The sequence below is a fragment of the Phascolarctos cinereus genome, unplaced genomic scaffold, assembly GCF_003287225.1.
Source record: "Phascolarctos cinereus isolate Bilbo 61053 unplaced genomic scaffold, phaCin_HiC Scaffold_4;HRSCAF=312, whole genome shotgun sequence".
Classification (NCBI taxonomy): Eukaryota; Metazoa; Chordata; class Mammalia; order Diprotodontia; family Phascolarctidae; genus Phascolarctos; species Phascolarctos cinereus.
The window spans coordinates 488137678-488164584 of record NW_027555847.1 but is presented as its reverse complement, the minus strand read 5'-3'; the positions used below and the strand labels follow the sequence as shown (position 1 = coordinate 488164584).

General features: G+C 37.9%; 1 protein-coding gene across 20 annotated transcripts in view; it reads left to right on the top strand.

Moving 5' to 3' along the window:
- DTNA (dystrobrevin alpha) overlaps positions 1–26907 on the top strand; it is a 484963-nt gene that overhangs the window by 297770 nt on the left and 160286 nt on the right. For all 20 annotated transcript variants that reach the window (XM_078153434.1, XM_078153431.1, XM_078153432.1 and 17 more), the window contains one exon: positions 15374–15441. In XM_078153434.1, coding sequence (XP_078009560.1) covers positions 15375–15441 — 67 coding nt within the window. In that variant the 5' untranslated portion in view covers position 15374. The remainder of the gene's footprint in view (positions 1–15373; positions 15442–26907) is intronic.

Sequence of the window (26907 nt, the reverse complement as noted above, 5' to 3'; positions counted from 1 at the left end):
TTCTCACCTCTCTGCCCTCACCTTCAGCCACTTCTTTATGATCAGTAACATTTTTTATCCTACCTTTTGTCTACCTAGTCATGCATTTTGTTGTCTTTCATTATCTCTCCTCTCTAATCTAAGCATCCTTTCCTTAAGTGCACTGATAATGGCTAGCGATTTGTAAGAAATAATCTATACTTAATTTGTGCTAAATTGTGGATGACAAAGTCTTATTTAACATCTTTCCAGGCGTGCTTACTTTTTAGAAAAAGGGCAGGAAGAGCTAGTTTACGCCAAAGAATGCTTCTCTAAATACTGCTTTTCTGGGAATCTGACAGGTTGGGGCAGAGTTGTTTTGCTTGGTTTTCGTCTTGGTCTTAGGGAGGATTTTGTCACCCCCAGATCCCATCATACCTATTCCATCTACTTATATGCAAGATTGCCCATGCCATTATCACCAATAGACATTTGTTTTCCCACATCATTCCTCCACTCTTTGAATTTATAGCTGAATAACTAGTTGACTTGAGTCTTCTCAGCCTTCTAATCCAATTTAGATGTAAGTAAGATAGGGAGTGCTTTGTTTGTTTGTTTGGTTTTGCAAGGCAATTGGGGTTAAGTGACTCATCCAGGGTCACAGCTAATAAGTGTCAAGTATGTGAGGGTGGACTTGAGTGGACTTGAACTCAGGTCATCCTGATTCCAGGCTCTAGCCACTGTACCACCTAGCTGTCCCTGGAGTGCTTTTTAAAGGAGTTAGGAAAGAAAGAAAGAAAGAAAGAAAGAAAGAAAGAAAGAAAGAAAGAAAGAAAGAAAGAAGAAAGAAAGAAGAAAGAAAGAAGGGAGGGAAGAAAGAAAGGAGGGAGGGAAGAAGGAAGGAAGGGAAGGAAGGAAAAGAAAGAAAAGGAAGGAAAAAGAAAGAAAAGGGGAGAGAGAGAAAGAAAAGGGAGAGAGAGAGAGAGAGAGAGAGAGAGAGAGAGAGAGAGAGAGAGAGAGAGAGAGAGAGGAAAAGATAGGAAGGGGACAAAAGGGAAGGAAGACAAGCAGAAAATAAGAGGAGAAAAAAGGGCTAGAGATCCCTAGCCTCTTGGAATGTGGCTAACAGCCTGCAAACACCCCCTAAAAAGGCAGTGTTCCAGTTTCTTGACTCCACACACCAGCCTTACACACACACACACACACACACACACACACACACACACACACACACACACACACGGGTATTAATGGCTAGAGGTGATCCTCAACCCTCTCATAGATTTACAATGCAGCCCCAGTCCTAATCCATTACCTCAAATAAAATGTACATGTCCTGAGTCGTCCCTTCAAATCACTCCATTTTGCCCTTCTACATTTGAAATTCACTTTCAAGTCTTTCTACTACTTCATTTTAGACATTCCTCTCTTCCCTCTTTTTTCTCTAAAAACGTTTCTCCCTAAAAAAAAAATTCCTCACTAGAATTTATCCTAAATGTCCAGTAGCCAGCATTATTTGAATTCTCCCCATGTTTGTCCCATTTCTGTTTGTATATTATGAGTCCACAACAGGCTCCAATGCCACTTTTAATAGAAGCCCCAAGTGTATTCCAACACGTAGAAAGGATTAGGGCACAGCAGAGGGAATATAAGCATAATCATTACTGAAATACACTGCCAATTCCATGTCCCCTTTTCCTCTTGCTATACTTTACAAATCCTGTGAAGCTATAAATGGACCAAGCTTCTTTATAACCCTAATAATATCAGTAGCTGTACCTAGAAACAGACTGTTTTCACTGAATAAATGTTTCAATGAATGAAATCATTTATTCTGAGAAGAGTCCATAGTCTTCACCAGAATGGCAGAGGAGTCCAAGACACAAAAAAAGGTTAAGAACTTCTGGTCTAAATGTTATTTTCCTAACAGGGTGCTCAGAGCAATTGTGATTAATCTCATAACTTTTTGGTCTAAAGTAAATGCCCTTAAAGCTGCAGAGGAGGAAACCATGTAGATTTAGAACCCATTCTAATAGCCTCTAGGTTTAAAATGAGCTAATTAGTATGTGTTAAAAATTATTATAACAAGGTGTTACAATAATATGCAATCTCTACAAAGATCCTAGCTCTAAATCAATCATTTATTAGCTACAAAACTTTGAACAGGTCATTTAAATATGTATTTATGAGTAAGAGGGGCTAATCAGAAAAGACACTAAAAAAAAAGCCACCAGGTTTTTAGTATCAGGAGGTATTAAATATAGTGAATAAAAGAGAGATTAGAAGATTGAAGAAACACTTTACTTAGGTTAATTTTTCCTACTGTTTGAATGTAGGTGGATTCAGAAATATAGTTGGATAGCCATCATAATTCAAATATTTATCTAGCTTGGTACAGTTTATAGAAAACTTTCCTCACAGCAAAACTATGAGCTAGTTAGTGCAAGTAGTAATAACTCCATTTTAAGTTCTGATTAGCCCTTCTCACTCATAAATATATACCACCCTATATGAAACACCAGCATTTCAACCAACAGAATGGTTACCTGACAATATAACTTCATCTACTTCCCATTTTAGATAGGGGGAAACCGAGGCTTTGAAAGATAAAGTGACAACCTAGAGTCTCAGAGGTAGTAATCCTAAATTGTTCTTGCTATTTTTAAAAGAGTAGGAACTTGCAAAGGAAACAATATGAGATTTCTTAAGTCAGTATGTAATAATTTTGTCTTTTTTGTACAGAAATCATGTTAGGTGTCCTCATCAATACCAAATACTCTCCACCTTGTTAAAACTTAAGTTTATGGTTAATATGAAGTTTAACCATTTGTTCAAAATTCTAGGTTTAGTCTTTTCAGTAAGAACAGATAAAGTCTAATATTTCCAGAACTGTTAGGGGTAGGGGAAGGGATAATGGAAGTTTGTATAAAGAAATTAAACCAGACCATTTAGGGGATTAGTGAACAAAAGTAGGCAAACGGTAATGTGTGCTTGGATGTAGGGGTGAGAGAGAAAAACAGACCTGCTGTTATTGGGAAGCCTTTAGTAGAATAGAATGCAGGTGCAAGAATTATGAGCCAGTAGAAAATAAGCAACTATCTGTTGACCCTACAATTACCCAGGAGCTTATTACCAAATTTGTGTGTGTTTTGAACCACATTGGAAGCCCTCTGATGCTGGTGATTATCTGGACACTGATCCATTGTTCTAGAAGAGCAGAACAGAATTGAGTATTGATGGTATTGTCAACATTGACAGTATTGTTCATTTTCAGAATAGTAAAATGCAGTAGAGGCAAAGGAATACACAAGTATTGAATGAAATGGTGCTGTTTGATGTGGTTCTCTGTGTTTTCTTCTATGGAAATTAATATCAGGGAGTTCTTTGGATTTGTGTCCCAGGAGAATGAAAGACTAAGAGAACATGCATTTGTCTGATTATTGGTAATTAGTAATAATCTATATGTTAGTTAAAGCATGCTGTGTATTTTCTCTCTTTTTTGGGGGGGGGAGGGAAACAGGATTAGGTGAGTTGCCCAGGGTCACACAGCTAGTGTCTGAGGTCAAATTTGAACTCAGATCCTCCTGGCTCCAGGGCTGGTGCTCTACCCACTGTGCCAACTAGCTGCCTCTGTTTATTTTTTGTGACTAATTTTCAACCAGCCATAAGATTTGATCCTTTTGATGACCCCCTTTTAGATACTCTCTTCTCCTTTGGCACTGTGGAGGAGGGGACTTTGGCACCGCATTGCCTTCTGATCTCTTATTAGTATTTTTTCACTTCAGAAGTCTCCAATATGCCTAAGGTGCTGTCCTGATCTCTATGCTCTCTCCCTTGGTGATCTCATCAGCTACGATGGATTAAATTGTCACTTTTGTGCAGATGCATTTGGTATATATGCATGCATACACGTAAAAACCTGTCCAGCTCTAACCTTTTGTCCTGAATTCATAGGATAGAGAGCTGGAAGATACCTTTATGGCAACTATTATAAGAGTTTCCTCTTTTGTCTTCCTATTTGAAGCCTTCCCTTTCAAATCCATCTGCTATGCAATTGTGAAATTAAAATTCCTAAAAATCAAGGTCTAAGCATGCTAATCTCCTGCTTGAAATTTTTCAATGGCTTCCTGCTACTTCCAGGATAAAATATGAACTCCTCAGCAAGGCATTAAAAACTCTCCAGTTGGGTTCCACCTGCGTTTCCAGACTTCATTCATGTTATTTCCCTTCCCACACTGCATTCCATCTAAATTGTTCTTCTCCAGATTCCTGAGCTCAGCATTGCATCTCCTTTCTCTGTTCCCAATCTGTTTCCCCATGAATGTTCAACTCACCTCTGCCTCTTAAGACTGTACTTTCAAAAACCTTACTTAGAAAACTTATTTTGTTCATGGCTTGGCTCATGGGCTGCCACCTTCATGAAGCCTTTACTGATCCCCCAACTGTTAATGTACTTTCCATCTTTTAATTTTCCTAAAGCAGTTTTTATGATCTCTCCTTCATCCTCTTTATTATATCCTACCTTGTGTTTTACTTACCTATAGGGTTTGTTTCATTCTTTGTATTTTTATAGTCAGCAGCTAACACTGTACCTGGCGTACAATAGCTGCTTAATAAATACTAATTGAATGATGGATTCCCCAGTAGTAGGTAAGATCCATAAGAGTAGGAACTGTTTGCATTTTGGTCTTTGTATCTTAGACACCAATAATTATCTCTGGTTTGCTCCCTCACCTCACTTAATAAAAAAAAAAATCTCCAGCACCAACCATAGGGCCTTACACAAAGCAGGTACTTAACAAATGTCTGTTGACCTGAATTTAATCAAACCCTAACCCAAAATATTACCAGTTGTCGAAAATGCCTGGTAATTTCTCTGCATGTGTCTGGAATGTCTCCATTTCTGGAAAGAGAGGCTCTGTGTTTATGACAATAGCATACACTCGTCAGTTCAGATGTTAGTTCAGGCTAAAACTTTTTATGATAGATATATTTAGCCTAATGTACATTGTGAGGTTATTTTGATGGGGAAATGAGACTTCTGACCTTATAGATCCCTTACTTTTTGCTTCAGATCAGTCAGACAGGCTCTTTAAAGTCATTATCAAACTTGATGGAACTTCTATGAAGCATGTCTGTGTGTGTTGGGAAGGGCAAGTGATGGCACATGTTATGGTAAAATAGTATTTTTTCCTAAGATCAGTGGAAATAGGAAGATGAAGTTTTTTCTTTGAAACAGCAGAGTCGAAGATGAAAAATCACAGCTTAATGCAGTCACTTTAGTAGAGGAACAACATTTTCCTACCTTGTCGATGGTTCATGTAGATGAAGTGAAAACAAGGAAGAGCAAAGCAGTTATCTCTAGCCCCAGGAAAGAGCACTGAACACATTGTTATTATATTGCCAAAGATTAGGGCTGGAATGTAAATCTGGGAAAGTCATATTAGAGGTCTGCCTTATTAACAGGCATCCATAAGCCACCAATAAATTAATTAAAAGAGAAAAGAGTTTTGAAATGCCCTTTGTTCCAGTTACTCAGTGTAAAGATTGCAGGAGTTGGTGATTCTGCAAGTGCAGGCTTCACCCAGCATCTCATGACTTCTACAACCTTCTTCTAATCTACCTAGAGCAAAATGAGGGGAAAAAAATCAGACATGGAAAGAGGACTTGTCTCTTAAAGCACATTGTCTGCTTTTGGACTTAAGTAACCAAATACTTCTCATAATATTAAAAAGGTTTTATGGCTTTAAATTATGTGGAGGTTATATAAATCTGGAAGAAGAAAATTATTTTCATTATTATTTCCAGTATACTCCTGAAAGAAAATGGAAAATTCCCATAAAGGAGTACTAAGTAGAAGGGCAGCTAGGTGGGGCAGTGGATAGAGCATAGGCCCTGGATTTGGGAGGACAGGAGTTCAAATCCGGCATCAGACACATAACACTTACTAGCTGTGTGACCCTGGGCATGTTACTTAACCCCATTGCCTACCCAGAAAAAAAAAGTACTAAGCATAACAGTTTAATTTAGTTAAATAGATTTTCAACTGACCTTTGCCAGAATATTGTTAGATGGACTTGTACTGGTAAATGACAACCAGGTAAATGAAACATATGAAAAACAGTGTTCATTAGACGAACCTACTTTTAAAATTTCTCACAATCTACATGTGATGGAAATGTATATTTTTATTGTTAGCAATTTACTAAAAGCATATGTGAAGGCTATAAAGCAAGAGGTTATTATGTAAATGTAAAATCATTCTATTTAGGCTAAATCCAAAATTGATAATATGTTGTGAATGCCTTAAGGACATGGATTGTCATAAGATCAGAGGACTTAAGGCTTGCAGAAGCCATAGAGACCATCTTAATAGTTATAATAATAGCTAAAATTATTTATTTATTTTAGAACATATAAGGTATTTTCATTTTTCTCTAATCACCTTGGGAAATAGACCCGAGAATGATATTGCTGGGTCAAAGGGTATATACAGTTTTATAACTTTTTGGGCATAATTCCATCTTGCTCTCCAAAATGGTTGGATCAATTCACAGTTCCACCAATAGTATGTTAGTATCCCAATTTTTCCACATCCCCTCCATATTTGTCATTTTCTCTTTCTATCGTTCTAGCCAATCTGATAGGTGTGAGATATCTCAAAGTCATTTTAATTTTAATTTCTCTGGTCAATAATGATTTAAAGCATTTTTTCATATGTATAAAAATATATAGGTTTGATCTTTTCATACAGAACTATTTCCTTTGATATTTATCAATTGGGGAACAACTCATATTCTTACAAATTTGACAGAGTTCTCCATATAGTTGAGATATGAGACCTTTATACGAGAAGTTGTCTACAAATTTTTCCCTCAGTTTTCTTTCTTTCTAATCTTGGCTACATTGATTTTATTTGTACAAATCCTTTTTAATTTAATGTAATCAAAATGATCCATTTTACATCTTTGTCCCCCAAATACTCTGTGGGGTGAAAGTTTCTGAAGTCCAAGCTGCCACTGACATAACTGTCCTCCCCCCACAATTGTTGTTTGTGGATTCCATGGTGTCAGGAGGTATCTGCACTTCAGTCGGGCCAGACTACCCCTGGAGGTCAGGTCTTTCCTAAGGTCCTCCCAAGCTGTCTTAAGAGAATGACTGCTTTACCCCAACTTTTAATTATTTCTACCACTCAAAGTTTGCTTTGAGACATTATTTTAGATTGTTTGTTGGGGAATTTGGGAGAGCCAGGTAATTTCCTGCCTTACTCCACCATCTTTCCAGAACCTTATTTTCATTTGATCTTCACAACCCTGGGAGGTAGTGCTATTCTTATCTCCATTTTACAGGTGAGGAAACTAAGGCAAACAGAAGTTAATTAAAGGAGTTGAGCAATTCAGCTAAACTCCCTGAACACCTGATTCTTCATTTGTAAAATAACTCTTATCCCACTGAGTTGTGGTGAAGAAAAATGATGGTTTAATATTAAATTTGGGTTGCCATGGACAAAGAATCCATCCTCTTCTGTCCAGCTTACTGCAGTGGGCCTCTCATTACCTAAAGGACTCTAGCCCCCAGAGGCTACTGCTAAGAAGGCAATCCCCTCTCCTTGACTGAGCTCTCCTTTCTTGCAAAACTTTTCTCTCCCTGACCTCATCCTAATCGTGGGAATCATGTTTTGACCTGAGAAGCTCTCTCTTGCAATAATCACAATCATATTAATTACTAGCATTTGTATAGCACTTTAAGGTTTGCAGAGTGTGTCATTTCATTTGATGTTCATAGCAGCAACCCTGTGAGGCCAGTATTATTAGTTCTATTTTACAGAGGAGGAAGATGAAGTCAGAAAACATTTAGCTGATTTACCCAGAGTCACACAACTGGAAAGTATCTGAAGCAAGTTTTGTACTCACATCTTCCAACTCTATGGTCAACACACAATTATCCACAATGCCACCTAGCTGCCTGTAATTTAGTTTCCTCTCTACCCTTAGTATAGGCTTTGTCTCCTGAGGATAGAAGTCAAGGAAGTCTTTTGGGGAGGGAAGAACTGTAAGTCTTCCTGTGCTTAGGTTCTCCCCTGAAGCACTTCGTTGGGTACTTGGCCACAATGGATGTCACCTACCTTTGAAATTCATTTTCCTCCTCTGCCTAGGAAGGGAGACAAGGCAGAAATTATTATTCCTATTTCACAGATGATTCAACTTGGGTCCAACTGAATTCAACAGATGTACATAAATCACTGTACTAAGAACCGGTGGTGCAAAGATAAAAAGAAAACCCTCAAGCAATCTATATCTGTAGCTGATAACATGTATTTTGCTAGAAAGGTAGACGGCACTAGTATCTAAGGGAACAGGAAAGGTTTCATGGAGAACATGAGATCGGAGCCGAACTTCATGGAAGACAAAGGTTAGAGGCATAGAGGGCAGCCAATGCAAGGCACAGATTAAGTGCCTAAAATGTTGAGTTTGGAGAACAGCAAATACACCCAATGTGTATGAATAGTGAGTTCCCCAATCAGTATGAATAGTCAGCATGAATAATGAATTCCCCAGAAGTGTTTGCCATAGACCATTTCAACTGGGACATGAGTGTATTAGTCAAGTAATATCAGATAACTCTGGAAAGGTAGCTCATACAGTGGAGGGCTTTAAATGTGAAACTGGCATTTGTATTTTATTCTAGAGGCAATAGAGGGCCATTAAAGTGTTTCTTTTTGTTTTTGTTTTTACCAAATTTTGCCATGATCGCACTTGTGCTTCAGGAATATTAATTTAATAGTTGTGTGAAGGATGAACTACTGAAAGCAGGGAGGCTAGTTTGGAGGCTGTCACAATTGTCCCTATGAGAAGGGATGAGAGTCTGAATTGGGGAAGAAGCCAAGTGAGTGAAGAAAGGGGATGGTTGAGAGAGATGTTGTGAAAGTTGTATCCATAAGATTTGTAAATGGATTGGATGGAGCCAATGAGGGAGAAGGAAGGATTGCCAAGGTTGAAGATGACTTGAGGATATGAACTTGGGTGACCTGGCAGCCACACTTGCTTGTCTTGGATGATTGGGTTTGATGATATCTAGGAAGGAGGCACTGTGGGACCATAGAAAGGGTGTTGAATTTGAAGTTTGAAGATTTGAATTTCAGTTCTGGTTCTGCCTCCTGTTATGTATGTGACCTTGGACAAATCAATAATTCTCTCAAGACTTCAAGTTTCCTCATCTATGAAGGACAGGAAGCTTTTGGACTGGATTGCCTCAGAGGCCCCAGCTCAAATCTATGGTTCTGTGTGCTTCTATCAAATGGATCAATTACTGGTTTACTCGTTACAGAGACAAGTGGTATTAATTCTTTTTGTTTTCTTGCATTTTTTTTTTGTAATGTAGCAGTAGGATTACAGATGGCAGGGGACTTAAATTTCTATAGGATCTGTAGTGACTGACCAGATTAGGCCCTGTGGTAAGCAACCTGCTTTATGACATGCATTGGCATCATGACAGATGGGTTATTTTCTACTTCATCTCCTCCATATGACTTTGGACAGCTCTTGTCATAAGCATAGCTTCTTGACAATCCTAGTTATTTCAGCAGGAAAATTTCTCTCTGTACATGGGCTCCTCCTTCCTGTGGGTTTCTCACTTGTGTCTTTTTTAAAGGCAAAGGGAATGTGACCAAGCATCCTGCTCTTCAGTGCCCTTGATCAGAAATAAATTGGAAATTAAGGGAGCTGGCAGTTATGCTTGCTAATTATTTATTTATAGCTTCACCTGTTTCAAAAAAAAAATCTCTACATTTAAAACCTGGTACCTTAGCATGCTATTTCTTCCATTGCTTTCTTAATAAATATTATTGATGAAAAATATATGAATATCTCTTGGAAAACATGGGGAGAGGTGAAATGAAAATTGCGTTCTTTGATTTTTTTTTTATAATGACACTTATCTTTTTCAAGTATTTCACTCTGCTGAGTTTTTCCTTCTTTTTCTCAGAAAGTACCCATTTTTCTAAGATAGGAAGACTAACATTTATTCTGTAGCTAAAGATAGTTTTTTCCTTGAGTTAATTAGTGAAGAGAGATGGTGAGTTTGCAGAAAGGTTAAATTCATTGCAATTCCTGTGTTGTACAACTTCTATTACCTCGGATTGTGTCTTTTAAAAAACAATTTTCTGCTACTCAAATTATGGCCTATGTGACAGGGCTTTCATTTCAAACAATTGATCGTTGAGCCTAGTGAAATAAGTATTTTTTATATATGTCATTTTGCAATCCTATGTATTTTACTTTATACATTTAAAAACATTTTTCTGAGAAGAGTTCTGTTAGCTTCCCCAGACTGACAAAGAGACACACACAAAACACACAAAAACTTAAGAGCTTCTGTTATTAAAGAAGGTTGTGCCTCATTTTATGTTTCTATCCCTTCCTTTTTTCTTGTTCCTGCTATCCACTAAAAAGAGTTGACCAAAGGCTACCTACCCTCTCAACCAGGGTCTTTCCAGGGTTTTTTCTAGACACATGGACTCCTAACTTTGGGTCTACGAACTTTTTAAAAAATGTATTCTAATTGCAAAATTATGCAATCTAATTAGTTTCCTTTATAATTATAATTTTGTACATTTAAAAACATTATTCTAAGAAGGAATCAATTGTCTTCATCAGAATGACCCAAGATGTCCATGGCACAAACAAAGGTTAAAAACCTCAGTAAATAAATACAGAGGCTAAGAAGGCAAATAGTACTGCTCCAAGTTCTCTTTAAAACCAGTCTACTGTATGCTAATTGGGGACTGAGTTCAAATCCAGCATCAGACACCCACTAGCTGTGTGACCCTGGGCAAATCACTTATTCTTTGTTTGCTCCAGCTTCCTCATCTGTAAAATGGAGATAATAATTGCACCTACTTCACAGGATTGCTGTGAGGATAAAATGAGATAACATTTGTAAAACACTTTGTAAACCTAAATGCTAGCTATTGTATTTTTACTAGGCAGGTATCATAGACTGCCTCTCCTAATAAATATCTCAAATGTGCATATCTCCTTAAAAGACAAGAGATGTAGTTAATAGACATTGAAGAGTAAAATTAAGATGAGCACCTCTGAGGAAATTTTGATTAAATGGGGGTATGTAAATTTACCCAAATTACTTTTCTGGACAAGGAATAAATTTTCTAGTGTAAAATCCTAAAAATTAACACATTCATAAAAAGAAAATGGGAATGGATACATACATATGCATATACATATTTCCTACATCTTGTTAGATTACACTAATGCTAGGCCTCACTGGCCTAGCAATGGGGAGAATGTTATCCTTCTGACTGAAGCCTGCAGCTCCCCCCCCACCCAAGCTGGCATGCATGGATTGCCACACTCTGCCATAAAAGAGAAGAGAAAAAAACTTCTTCCTCTACTTTCCATGAACTGTATGAAGTGTACTTAGCCTTGATGCCTTTTCATAGATCAAGGCTATATTTAAAAGGTCACCATCCACAGATTCATTTTCCTGCTTTTCCTTTCCCCATTAAATGCCATCACTAATTTACAGCTGAGCTCTTCCCATGGGAAAGCTTATTTGCTCTGGATTTCTGTGAAGATTGGCTGCTCTCTGGCCTGATGACCTTAAGCTCCTTCTAGACACAGGGACTCTTCTACTTTTGATAAATATGTTTCAATACAATTAGTTTCCTTTGTAATTGTAATTTTATGTCTGTGAACTTGATATTGTTCTTTTTTTAAATTATATTTTGATAACTATTGCAATATGAGTTTCTTTTGAAATTGTAATTTCGTGTATTGAAAAACTTCTCTTGTAGGAAAGATTTAAAATTTGGAAGAAAAAAACAGTTAAATGTTAAGAACTAAAATTTCAAAACATATGTAACATTCCATCCTCCTAGTACCCCACCTAACCGATGAAAGGAGATAAATTTTCTTATTTCTCAGGACTAAGTTCGGTCATTGTAATCATACAGTGTTCAGATTTGCTTTATTGTTCTTTCCTAGATTGTTATTAGAATGTGTGTGTGTGTGTGTGTGTGTGTGTGTGTGTGTGTGTGTGTGTGTGTGTGTGTGATGATTTCCCTTATGGAGGCAGACCATTAAAGGCCTTACAAAACAACTGGGAAACAAGAAGATGTCACTTGTTCTATTGTTTCCAATAGATTATCAAGAATCTGTCTTGCCTGCTTAACTACTTTGAACACTTATTCATTTGCCAAATATTCATTAAGCAAGTACGATTTGAAAAGCACTTCTTTACTAGTTTCTTATCTCTTTTCCATCTCTAACATGTACACCCAAATGTCTTCAATTAGATAATTCTTAATATATATGTATGTATATGTGTGTGTGTGTATACATATATATATATATATATATATATAGGTATATATATATATATATACATATATATTTATAGAGTTTTAGACACGGAAGTGACTATAGTTGTCTTCTAGTTATCATAGTTATCCTTATTTGCCAATGAGGAAATTGAGGTCTTAAGAAATAACTCTTTCAATGTTACATAGAAAATTAATGGAAGATGAAATCTGAACCTATCTTCTGGATCAGCGGTCACCAAAGTAGGAGCTGTCACAACCTGACCCCTGGGAGTATGTAATAAACCACTTAGAGTATGGGAAGATGGGTCACATCTTGCCCTCTTCACTATACTTGGGGCTTATCTTTTTTAAAAAAATCATGCTGACTATTGTCTTCCAACACAGTCCCACTGCGCCCCTCTCAGATTTTGATCCAGATCCTCATGGAAGTTATAACTTTACTCTGTGCAGGTAATATTGGAAAAATTCTTGGCCTATCTCCCCAGCATCCTTACTCGTATCCTCCAAGACGTGTTAGTAGTGAGTAAGAGCCCTTCCTTCCCCTTCTTTGTTTTGGAAAGGATAGAATGAATTTCACAGGATGAGAAGACATTGATGGGTTGAAAAATTACATTGCATTATATTTCCCTCCAAACCTACCTGAATTCCAAATGTCCCTGTTACTCTTGAGGGTACCATTATCTTTCCAGACCACAAGGATCATAACCTCAGTATCATCTTCGACTCTTCACTCTCCTTTCTTCCACATATCCAATTACTTGCTAAATCTTGTCATTTTTGCCTCCCTGTCTCTCAAGCTTTCCCCTTCTCTCTACTACCAGAGCTGCCACCCTAGTTCAGACCCCCATCACTTCTCCTAGTACTATTTCAATAGGCTCCTGAGTGGTCTCTCTACCTTAAGTCTTTCTCTGTTCCAATCCATCATCCATACAGCTGCCAAAATGATTTTTCTAAATGAAAATCTGCCCATGTCATTTTCTTATTCCATAAGTTCTAGTGTCTCCCTATTGATTCTGGAGTAAAATATTATTTTGTCTCTAAGTTTTGTCATGTAATTATTAGCACAGTAGTACATTATAAAATTTATAACTAAGGAAATATGTGCAATTAGGAGTGTAAGCTCAAAAATACTTTTAGTGATAGAATGCACAATCAAAAATATTTAAAGACTACTCTTCAAAACTATTTGTGAACGTTAGAGGAGATATTTCAGTAACTGTATCAATCTTTTGTATATTTATTGGAAACAGGAATTTGGGTTAATTTAGCCAGAGAGAAGATTCATTTTAAGATCATCATTATCATAGATGACATTTATTTTGTAGAAATATGTTAATTCTTGCAAAATGCTTTATGTACATTACCTCAAGCGAAATATACCAGTATTTCTTAAGTCTTCTCCAAGAACAATAATCTTTGTTTTGGATTGTGGCAATATTCAGCCTGTCAAATTTGCTGTCAAATATAAGTTTCATTAAGAGGCCCCATTCATTGCTAGGTTCCTTTTCTAATACTATATAAGAACTCCGCAAGTTGTAGACACGAATGGCCAGTTCTCCCCTCACCGTCCTCCTCAAGACCTCTTCATAACCTTCCCCAGCTCCATCAGTCAGTCAATGAACAAGCATTTTTAAATAGGTACACCCCAAAATGGGTCATGAAGAGTCGGTCATGACTTGAATGACTCAACAACAATGTGCCAAGCACTGTGTTAAGCACAGGAGAAAGATAAAAATACATTCTCTTCCTTCAAAGAGCTCACAGTCTGTGGAGTGAGACAGTGGGCAAACAACATTGCACAAAAAAGATATCTAGAGAGGACAAGCCCAATGGAGAGATGTTATGATTAAGGAAGACTAAGAAAGGCTTCTTGCAAAGGTGAGACTTTGGCTGAGATTGGAAGGAAGTCAGGGAAGCCAGGAAGTAGATTGGAGTTTCAGACAGCAACTTCAGCCCTGGTGATGGGTGCAAGGAAATAACCCAATATTTCTTTTCTTGTTTTTAAGGGAATTGCATATACCACAAGCTATCCTAACTGCCCCTTTCCTCCGTGTTTGGCTACTGTTGCGGATGGCTAATATTTGACTACTCGTGATTTAACTTTATGTAGTGAAACACAGGACCATTTGATCATAGATTCATAATTAAGAAGGACCTTAGAGTTCATATGGTCCAGTCCCATTATTTTACAGATGAAGAAAATGAGAACCAGAAAAGTGAAGCAACTTGTCTGAGATCACACAGGTAGTTGGGTCCTCCTCTCTTTCCAGATGTAGCACACTCCATTGTGTTATATTTAGAGACTCCTTCTACAAGGAGCCTTTTTCTGATCCCCGTTAATGTTACCAGCTTTCCTCTATTGGTTATCTCCAATATATCCTGTATATATCTTGTTTGTATGTAGCCATTTGTAGCTTGTCCCTCCCCTTCTACCCACCCCTAGTCAGACTGTGAGCTCCTTAAGAGTGGGGACTGGAGGGGGGTTTTCTTTTTTTCTTTTTCTTTTTTTTCCTTGACCTTCTTTGTATCCCCAGCACTTAGCACTGTTGTTGTTCAGTCCTTGCAATTGTGTCCAACTCTGTGACCCAATGTGGGGTTTTCTTGGCAACGATACTGGAGTGGTTTGTCATTTTCTTCTCCAAGTCTTTACAGATGAGGAGCTGAGGAAAATAGGGTGACTTGCCCAGGGTCACACAGCTAATAAGTGTCTGAGGCCAGATTTGAACTCAGATGAGTCTTCCTGACTTCAGGCCTGGTGCTCTGTCCGTCATACACACTACCAAGCTGCCCACTTAGCACTATACCTGGTACATGAAAAGTGCTTAATAAATGCTTATTGACTTGATTCCAAACATCATAACAAAATCATATGTGGAAAATATGTAGGTAGTGGCTTACATCAGGAGTTTCTCCAGTTAATGAAAAGTAGGGGTTATACTGATTTAATGCAGTTTTATTTAAAAATGTCTTTTCTGTGTTTATGTAGTAAATACGGCTTAAGAATTTATTTCCAAATAAAATTAATTCCTCAGTAGCTTGAGGATAATAATACCTTGTAATCATTTTGTTCCATAGAATGATTGAAGATAGTGGGAAAAGAGGAAATAACATGGCAGAAAGAAGACAGCTATTTGCAGAAATGAGTAAGTATGGAGCTTTTAAGAAATGTACTCTGAGTTTCTCATTTCTCTGAATTTCTCATGAGTAAGTATGGGGCTTTTTAGAAACATATTCTGAATTTTATTATTACTGCCTTTAGCAGTGGCATAGTGATAGAGCTGGCCTCAGAGTCAGAAGGGCTAGGTTCAAGTCTCACTTGGGAGATCTGTTGGCTACATGACCCTGGGCAAGTTGTTTAATCTTTGTCCCTCTAGCCCAGAAGACTGCAACATTCCCAAGTGATATAGAACTAGATTAAAACACAATTTGGAAATATTTAACAAAATAAAAATATGATAGATCATAGGTAATACTAATATATTGTTTTCTATGTCAATGTGCAACCCACAGGGATCCTTGTATAGAGTGTTGGTGGCCCCCATCTCTATTTCAGTTTGGCACCACTGCTCTAGGCAACTCTCTGAAACTATAATTGAGAGAGAAAATGTTAACTTGAATTGATTGAGAAAGCCTCTTCATCAGTGGGTTCCCTATGCCAGTGACATAACACATCTAATTCTTATCTCTATCTTACCCTGAATTTCTCATTGCCAAATAGGGAAAGGGTACATACAAACTTTGTAGCATTATATTTTTCCTACCTGCGAAAGTCTTTGACATGCCCAGTTTTTTACTGGACATTTTAATACACTTGCCTGACATTATGCAATATTTCACAGGAATTAAAATAGAAATTAGTCTTAAGTTGCAAAGTCTAACATTTATTATGAAGAGGCCATCTCCCAGAGTACAAATCTTACAGTCAGAAAGCGCTGAGTTCAGATCCTTCCTCTGACACATATTGGTTGTGTGAGCTCAATGGGCAACTCATTGAACTTCTCAATGCCCTAGGCAGCTCTCTAAAACTATGGGTTGGTGGCAGGTATGCTTTAGTGGAAGGAATTTTATGTCTTAAGGGATTCCTACACAGATGAAATAATAATTTCAGGCTTACACATCTATATACATATACCTTTGTAGACGTAGATCTTTGAACTAAAGATTTTATATGGTAAATGCTATTTGATGTCAAGATTGTCTTCTTCAACATGTAGACTACAAAGAGACAGAAATCCCAGGTTCATATAAGGAAGAGGAATCAGACGCAGTTCCTATGCCAGACTATGTTGCCAAACTGTCATCTGTTATTCCCATCTCATACAGAGAGGGAGAATCTGTCCTACTAACCAGTACCTGGGAAGCACAAAGAAAAATAAAAGATAAAAATAGCTCTGAGGCAGGTAATGACATAAACAGAGGCAGAGAGCCAAGACTTCTACTTAGTGACTACAAGACAGAGTCTAGAGAAAGGTGAACGTATTGGTCACTGATTTTTGCGAGGAGGAAAGAAAATAGGGAAGGCTGATTTTGTTTATAAAATTAAATTGGCTGTCTCCCTTAAGTTCTAAGGCTCATTTCCATATTCATAAGGGGAGAGGTATTTGACATTGAAGAAAAAATACTTAAAGAAAAAAACTACAGCGATAAAGAAAAAGCTGTTCTCATGTTGGCGCTCTATCTCATCTTTCGTGCATAAGAAATAGCAATAAAAAGCAAACTTAATTTTTTTCATTTGTTTTAAGGGGGACAGGAGGTTAGGCAATGCCAATATTGCTGTACTTTGTCAGTGTTAGCTTTAGAAGTCTTATCAGTTTGATGCTTAAGAAGTGTTGCGTGATGAGATTCAGATTTTTCTTTATCATCTTTCAAAACTCTAGTGGTACCAGGGCAGTGTTAGACCTAACAAAAGGAAAGGAAATTAAAGTTAGGGATGGAAATAACAGGCAAAATTGAGCTTACCTTTTTTATTTCCTGGGATATTTCTTTTTGAGAGAAATTTCCATGATCTGATACAACTCCCCTCTTCCTCTTACCACCCATCACCTATGAGTTCCTGGACCTGTACTAGCACAGAAATGCTCTTCTGACATGACTAGATCACCAAATTACTTGCATGTTTCACCTTGACAAATAAAAGAGTGAAGTATCTAATACCTATCCAACCATCTGAAAGTATTAAAACAACAACAACAACAACAACAACAAACCAGTGTGGGTCTTTCCCATATTATAGACCAGAAATGAAGAACCTTTTCATTTTCAAAAGTCAAAACCATTCTAAGGAATCACCATCAGACTTCAGGCTGTTATGGATAATGGACATTACATTCTTTTTTCCTCCTGAACATTTTATCCTAAATTTTTGTAAAAAAAGAAAAAGATTTATCTCATTTTTCAAGTTAAAAAACCAACCAATTCAATTTAACAAACATGTATTAAGCACTTATTCTGTGTTGTGCACGGTTCAAAGGATTTGGAGATATATAAAGTTTATATAAAATTAGGTTCTTGCTATCATGAATCTTATATTGTCTAGCAGATCAATATAGTTGTATTACATGAACAAATGGAGTAATGAAAAGTATTTATTAAGCATTTACTTTGTGCTATTCACTGTGTTAAACTCTGAGGATACAAATATAAAAGTAAGAGTCTCTGCCCTCAAGAAGCTCCCCCATTTTGACTAGGGGAGACAATATATGTGGAAAGTGGTGGCCAGGAAAGGGAGTTACTGTCTGGAAAGTCACAAAGATATTGAGTGGGATAATAAAACAATCTGTCATTATGTCCATTCCAGAGGTGATGGTATTGTTCATTTGATCACAATTCTCAGAGCAAGAGGTGGAAAGAGGAGGGCATACTAGGGGAAAAATTGAAGGTGCTATCATAGCTACATAAACATATATGTGCTCATATTACCCTAATACATACATAATAAATGTGTGAGAAGTGCGAAGTGATACTGAGGTCTGGGAACTAAGATGCTGCTATTAATTAGAGAAATAAAGGGAATATTCATGGAGGTGAGCCTTAAATTGAGCTTTAAAGGATAAGTAGGAATTAAAGAGATGGAAGAAAGCATTTCAAACAGAGAGCAACATGAGCAAAGGCTCAGAGAAGAGAAAAAATGAAGGAAGGGAGGAAGGGAGGGAGGGAAGAAAGAAGGAAGGGAGGAAGGGAGGGAGGAAAGAAGGGAGAAAAGGAGGGAGGGAGGAAAGTGAAGAAAGGAAGGAGGAAGGGAGGGAGGGAAGAAGGAAAGGAAGGAGGGAGGAAGGAAGGGAGGGAGGAAAGAAGGAAAGGAAGGAAGAAGGAAGGGAGGGAGTAAAGAAAGAAAGGAAGGAGGGAGGAAGGAAAGAAGGAAGGAAGGGAAGGAGGGAGGAAGAAAATAAGAAGAGGTGAGGCAGGGGAGGGGAGAGAGAGACAGAGAGAAAACAAGAACATTTAGTAATCTCTTACTGTAAGCCAGCTACTCTGTTAAGCATAGGACATACAAATAAACACAAGCAAGACCATCTTACTTCTTTTCTTTTGTTTTCTTTTTTCTTTCTTTCTTTTTTGTGAGCAATCGGGGTTAAGTGACTTGCTCAGGGTCACATAGCTAGTAAGTGTCAAGTATCTCAGGCCAGATTTGAACTCAGGTCCTCCTAAATCCAACACACACACATACACACACACACACACACATGCACCACTTAGCTGCCCCCGACTACCTGACTTTACTTCTAATGAGGGAAGACAACACATAGAAGGGAGCTGGAAATCGGGGGGATGGACCTACCATGGAGGGGGCAGGGCTGGAGAGATGATGGTGAGGATATTTCTGGAAAGTAGAGGCCTAGTCCCATCTGGGCTGAGAGATCTAGGAATGGAACATGTAATGGGAAAGAAATCAGTCTGCATTACTTGTCTTTGATTTCTTTTCTCCCAGTCAGAGGTAAACTTAAAAAAATGTTTATATGTAATGGCCTCTATTTCCCCACCATCTACCCATGTACTGGTGCATAGAGTAAATGAAAGGGAATGATTTGAGATAAATCTGGAAAAATTAAGTGACTTCACACAACAGAAGTCCTTGAACTGACCAGGCTAAGGAGTTTGAGATCAACTCTAGGTACAGTAGGAAGCCATTTCAGGGTTTTAAACAGAAAGGTAACACAACCATATCTATATAGAAGGCAGAATCATCTGATAATTGTGCAAATTAATGATAACAAGAAAATGAGATAATATAGACAAAGCACTTTGTGAAACTTAAAGCTCTCTATAAATATGACAATGAATTAGAGCCATGAAAGCAACCTCTTAGAGAGTTGTTATTACAGTAGTTCAGGCTGGTAGTGGGATTAAGGAGTGATGGATGAAAAAGACAGTATAGAGGAAACTGATTAAAGGAGGATTAAAGCAGGAAGCTTGAAGCTGGTGTGCAGGCCAAGGTTCAAGGACTGGAGCTGATTCATGCTGGGGAGAATGCTTGGGGGTTAATGGCTAGTTGATATTTAATCTCCCCCCCTTCAGGAAAAGGGGCTTTTAGCCATTACTTCAGGCTTTTGTTGGCACAGTGACTCTGGGGAATTTGAGCATCCCCAGGGCTCTTTCACATAGTGGGGCTACTAAGGTTCTCACAAAGGATAATCAGGAGAGTGTGTTATCTGTGAAGTCAAGGCAGCAGATAATAACTAGAAATGATTTCAAGAAGTCACAGAAAATGAGGACTGAAAAAAAAATCATTGGATTTGACAATTAAAAGGTCATTTGTGACTTTAAATCCTAAGATTTAGAGTTCAAAGAGACCTTAAATATCATCTCATGGAGATCTTTCTCTATCCCCCTGAAAATTAAGTGATTTGTCCAAATGAGTATGGAGCAAAGCTGAAATTTGAGCTCAGTTCCTCTTTACTCTGCAGTATTCTTTGAAAGAGCAGTTTTAGTCAGGGAGTGGGGACAGAAGGGTAGATGCTGGGGAAATGATAGCTATTTGGTGTAAACTTTTTTTTTCAAAAATTTTACCCGTGAATGGGAGAAAAGAGATCAAAGATAGATGAATAGGCCATGAAAATAAAGGCTTTTTGTCCATTTGTTTTATCTCTTTTGGGATTGGGGAGAATTTTGGGGCAGATGGGAAGGAACCAGTAGAGAACAAGAGACTAAAGATAGATGAGAGGGAAGGGATGACTGTAGGAATAAGAGGTGGAGGGGCTGAAATAAAAGGCACAAGTAGAATTGTGGAAGATCAGAGCTAAAATGAACCTTAGGTATTCAACCGTAGGCTTTTAATAGGCTTAAAATGTCATGAGGTCCTACATCAGAGCACTGTGACTAACCATCAAAAAAAAAAAAAAAGAAACCCAAAACATTTTGTCCTAAGGGCTGCTTGAAAAAAAGGGGAAGGTTTTTTGTTGTTGTTTTATTTGTTTGTTATTGTATTGGTAACATAGAATAGAAAAGTTCTGGGCTTGGTATTATAAAATAATTTACCTATGATAATATTGCAGATACTTGAATTTAACTTAATTAATTTTTGCTTTTGACAATGCCCTACCAAATTAAAAGACCAGGAAACATCAATTGTGTATAGATGGCAATAATGGTTATTCATTTTTTTTACCTCGTTGAATTCAATAAGTATTTATTTAGCATCTACTCTATATACCAGACACTGTATGAGGGTCTGGAGATCTAAAGACAAAATATCAACTCATCCCTTCCTTCAAGGAACTTATATACTACTGGGGAGAAATAACATGCACACAGATAGGCAAATACAAAAAAACCAAAAAATGACAAAGTAATTGAGGGGGAGGGATATTAATAACTGGAAAACCAGCTAAGGACTCTTGTAGAAAATTATTAAAGCTGAGCCTGAAAGAGAATGAAGGATTCCCTATTGAGGTGAGGGGTGGGGGTGGAAGAATTTCAGGTATAGGGGATAGATGATTTGTGCAAAGTCACAAAGAGGAGAGATAGAATATTTGTAAGAGAGCTCCAGCTAGGCCAATTTAGCTAAAAAGTAATTCATAAAGATAAGTCTGTGAAGCCAATCAGAAAAGATAATTTGGACTCTGACTGTGAAAGGCTTTAAATGCCAAGCAGAGGTATTTGTATTTTATCCTCAAGGCCGCAAGACTGTCACATCAGACTTGTGCTTTAAGGAATATTAGTTTGAAAGTTGTGTGGAAGATGGATTGGAGAGAGAAGAGAATGGATATAGCTATGGAGGTTATGGCAATAGTCCAGGTGAGAAGTTATGGGGGTCTGAAGTAGGTAATGTGTATGAGTGGAAATGAGAGGAGAAAAGATTATGTAGGCCAAATTGACAAGAATTGGCAACTAATTGGATGTAGGGGGAGTGAAGGATTATGAAGAATTGAGGGGGGCTCCAAGGGCAGGTGTGAACCTGGGTGACTCATCCCCTTTCCCCACCCCACCCAAGTTGCTAGTCCCTTTCCCTCTAGATCACCTTGTGTCTATTTTGTAAATATCTCTGTTGTCTCTCCCTATTAGATTGTAAAGCAGTCTCAGAAGGAATCCCTGAAGCCAGGGAATATTTTCACTTTTGTCTTTCTATCCCCAATACCTTGCATAGTGACTGGCATCTAGTAGGTGATTAATAAATGCTTATTGATCAATTAATTGTGATGTCCTCAACAAAAATAGGTATTCAGAGGAGGAGCACATTTAGGGGGAAAGATGAGATCTCTTTTGGATATCCAGTTAGAGATGTCCACCAGGCAAATTGGCCATTGAAGACTCAAGCTCAGTAGAGAGATAAGGATTAGATATGTAAATTTAGGAGATATTTCTTAATAGAAATGCTAGTTGAACTCATGGGAGCTAATAAAATCATCAAAATAGAAAATTTAAAGAGAGAAGAGGGCCCTAGACAGGGGTCTAACGGTGAGGTTAACTATGCTGTTTTTCCCCAGTTGTAACTCGAGCTTTTCATTATGTAGCTTTTTAGGGATTTTGTAGGGTCTAATGAATGGTTTTATGAGTAATTAGAGAGCCTAATAAGATACTTTTGATTACTTTGGAACACATTTCTAGTTGATTATAGGAAGAATAGTTAAGCAAGCTAAGCAAAGGTACATCTCTCCTCCTCAAATGCTAAATAAGACTCAGGTATCACTCCCAAAACAACCAAATATATCTGACCATCATTCGCAATCACTGAGGAGGTTGCTTTTCAATCAGTACTAGTGGGTACTAAATGGTGAGCTGGAGAGAACATTAAATGAGATTCAGCTGGATAAAACAATTATCTGGTTATAAAAGAAGGAAGAGCATACGTGTGTGTGTGTGTGTGTGTGTGTGTGTGTGTGTGTGTGTGTGTGTGTGTGTGTGTGTGTGTGTGTGTGTGTGTGTGTGTGTGTTGGGGGTGGGATGTTAATTTCCCCAGTAAAGAAGGTGGAGAAACTTAGGTGTATAAATTAAAAAAAGAAAGCTCTAGATCAAAACGTCACTTCTGCTAGGAATTGGTGGTGTTCAGGAAGGCATATGAAGCAACACCAAGACATAAGAGTTGACGGTAAAAGAAAGCAATAAAGACCTTTTGCCTAGAAAATGGGAGAAAAGGGGCAACAGAGCATAATGGACAAGAATACTTAACAAATCCAGCTGAACATTTGTTGAGGACCTTCTCTCCATGTGGCATTATGAGGGATGGAGGTAGAGGAAAGAAGATTAAATTAAGAACCATGTTTGGCTCACAGATAAGCAGAAGTTGTTTCGTGCCATGATTTAAGGGGTGCAGGAAAAGGACCCCTTTGTCCAAAACTATCTTCCCTGCTGAGACAAAATTCCCAGTTATTGACTCCCTTGTGAGAAGGCAGTATTCAGTTAAAATGAAAATGTTGCCCGTAAGTCACAGCCCTTTGTTCTCCTTCCTCTTCCCCTACCAAGTCATTATAACATTAACAAGGTTATCAAAGTAGTTCTAGCACAAAGCCTGCTGTTGTTCTAGTGAAAAGGGCACTGGGCTGGGAACTCTGGACTGGGTTCTGGCTCCAGATCTGCCAATGACTAGCTTTGTGGCCTCAGACAATCAATCAACAAGCATTTATTAATGCTACCAAGTGCCAAGTCAACAGGCCAATAAGCATTTCTTAAGCACTTAAGTGCCAGGCAAAAAGACAAAAGATAGGTATGATCCCATGCCCCCCTCCACACATACACATACCAAGAGGGATAGTAGATTCAAAAATAAAAGCACGCAAATCAGTGAATGAAAAAGGAAAGGTCATAAAGTCATAGATTTAGAACTGGAAGGGATCTTAGAGATCTTTCATTTCACAGATGACAAAACTGGGGCCCACAGAGGTTAAGTAACTTGCCCAGAATCATACAGCTAATAAATTTCCAAATTAGGTTTCAAACTGAGAGCTTTTTGCTTCCAAGTGCAGCCCTCTATTCATTATATCACTGTATATCTGAAAGGACCAGTGGGGCTACATAATGAGTTCTCTGATGAGGCCAGAATCTAAAGGGATATATATAAAAAAAGGGAAGAGAGCCCATTACCGAGGACAACTATGAAGGAGTAACAAAAATCTTTAAGACTAATATTGGGAAGGCTAAAAGGCCCAAAATGAGCAGCTGAGGATGTTAAGAACTTTTTATGTTATGTTCAGAGCAATATTATACTTAGGACAATAAGAACATAGAAGCAATGGACCTATTAATGAGAGAGAGAGAGAATGGAGAAGGAATATCTAATGGTATTAAATGAGTTTAAGTCTCTTATCCTGATAGACTGTATCCCAGAGTACTTAAAAAAAACCCTTTTATGCAATGACAGAATAACTGTTCTCAACCATTGAAAAAGGAAATGTGTCCTTCCAAATTGAATTAAGCAAATATTGTCCTATTTTTTCAGGGAGATGAAAGAAGTAGATTCTAGAAACTACATTTAATGGTCTTGATTCCTTTGGGAAAATCCTACAATAGATCATTAAGCTTATGGTTTCTGAGTATTTAGAATGAATCAATTGTTTAATCAATGAACATTTATTGAGCACCTATGTGTTTAATAGCATGTGCCAGGCAGTGTGCCAAGTGTTGGGCGTACAACTTATAAAAGCAAAGACAGCCCCTGTCCTCAGGAACCTTACAGTCTAACACACAAAAGGAGGCAGGAAAGGGATTAGGATGACTCAGTGCTGGGGGAATCCATGGAGTTGAAACCAGGCAGGACAACTGATGCAGAGCAGAGTGTGTTGAGGCTGGTTTCTGTCCTTTATAAAGGTAGGCATTGGAAAGAATTCAGTGTCATCCATCCGTTCCCACCACCACCACCACCACAGCCCTCCAATAAGAGGGGAGAGGAGGCTGATGGAGGTGGTGTCAATCAGGGCTTCAGTTACCGTTTGGTAGTGAGTTTAGAAGTGATGAGCTTATCCTGGGAAGGGCATCTTATTTCCCAGAGATGAAATCAGGCAGGGCAGTAGATACAAAGTAGAGTAACAGTGTCAGTGCAGTAGATAGTTGAAGATGAGGAATGAAAACCATTAGTTTTATCCGTTAAGAGAATATAGCTAATGCTAGAGAAAGCTGTTGCAGCTGAGTGATAAGGTCAGAAACCAGACTTCAAATTGTGAAGGTAGAAGAAGGCAAGTGGAGTCAGTGAGTGTAGACACCTTTTTCTAGGAGCTTGACTTAAAAAAAAAAGTAGAGATAAAAAACCAATAGCTTGAGGAGATGGGTAGGGTGTAACACAGTTTTGTTTGTTTTGTGTTGTTTTTAGTGGATCCAGGAGACTAGGACATGTTTGAGAGCATTAGAGAAGGCTCTAATAGATAGAAACAGGTTGAAGATTCGAAGGGTAAGAGGATGGTTTACAGAGAAAAAAAAAACTAGGACTAATAAGTAGGTATGACAGGGAGACAGATTTCACTCCAACTTAGAAAACTTTCTAACAACTAGAGTGGACTTCCGTGTGAAGTATAAACTTCCCATTATGTGAAGAATTCAAGCAGCAACACATCAAGAATATAAAAGATGAGATTTTTGCGTTGGATTAAAAGTCAGGATAAATGGTCTCTAAGTTCCTAACAAAAGGTTCTCTGATTCTTTGTTTAAGTCAAATAACTGTGAAACTTTCATCGGATTGAATAAGTAATTTTCTTTCTAACTCACAAAGTCACAAAATCTTGGCTGTTGGCAAAGTCATTAAAAAATTAATTTAGGGAAACCAGTTAACAGTTAAAGAATTGGTAAGTGATCAGAGAAGAAGTACATATGTTCATCCTCAGTTTCATAAAAGGCACCCAATTAGCCATGGCTTTTGAAATTCTAGTGAAGTGAAATCTTAAGTACAAGTCAGTTTTTGTTATCATATTTTACCCAGCATTCTTTACTGGCAAACCACAAGTAAACAGAAATGATATAGGCATTACAGATTTACTGCATACATAGAAGCATTTACACATTTATGAAATAAGAATTTATACATCCCTCCCTATATCATAGCACTTGATATCAAACACTCTAAGATTCATGGTTGAATGTCTCCAGCTACTTTTCCTGCCCATGTACACATATCCTCATGATAACAATATGAACATATAGGAAGGGCTCAGATCACAGAACATTGAAGCTGGAATGGATTTACATATGAAGAAACTGAAGTCCAAGGTCAAGTGTTTTTCTTAAAGTCAAAGACCTAGCTAGTTCTCATTTCTTACCTACCCACACTACTTTGGGACTTTCTGACTGACTTCTCCACTGTGCCCCAGGAAGCTCATTATTGAGATAACCTCGTTATTGTAGATCTCATCAGCCACCTCACAAACAGCCTAACTAATACAGATAATACAGCTCTTGATTACCTCCAGTAGTTATCCAACAGGAGATGCAGGATAACATCTAAGTTATAATCACCAACAACATATAATGACAATGATAATAATAACAATAACAATAAAAACCACCAGCCTTTATATAGAGATTTAAGGTTTGCAAAGCATTTTAAAAATATTTATTCAATATATCCACACAACAACCCTGGGAAGCAGGTGCTATTATCCTCATTTTATAGACAAGGAAACTGAGTCAGGCAGAGATTGAGTGACTTGCCTAATGTCAAATAGCTACTAAGTGTCTGAGCTTGGATTTGAACTAAAATATTCCTGACTCTAGATGCAGCACCAATATTTATTTCTGGATAACCAGGACAAAGTGTTAGCTAGGTGGCTCAGTGCATACAGCATGATTCTGGAGTCAGGAAGACCTGAGTTCAAATGTGGCCTCAGACGTTCACTAGCTGTGTGACCCTGGGAAAGTCACCTAACCCCTTCCTGCATAATACTGGAGAAGGAAATGGCAAACTGTTCCAATCTCTTTGCCAAGAAAACCCCATATGGGGTCAGAAAGACTTGGACATGAGTACACAACAACAAAGCATGCTGGATTATTTATTCATCTTTCTTGCCTATGCTGGAAATGCAGTGGCCATTCATAAACTGATAATGAATGTGGAATGAATATGGAATATGGAAGCTTTGACCTGTTCCGTTTCTGACCTAGTCAGATTCAGCAGTAAGGCAGCCTAGTTGACTTCTGTGCCCCAGCATCCATCATATTAGTGCTAGACCTAGTATAGACAAGGGTGTGAA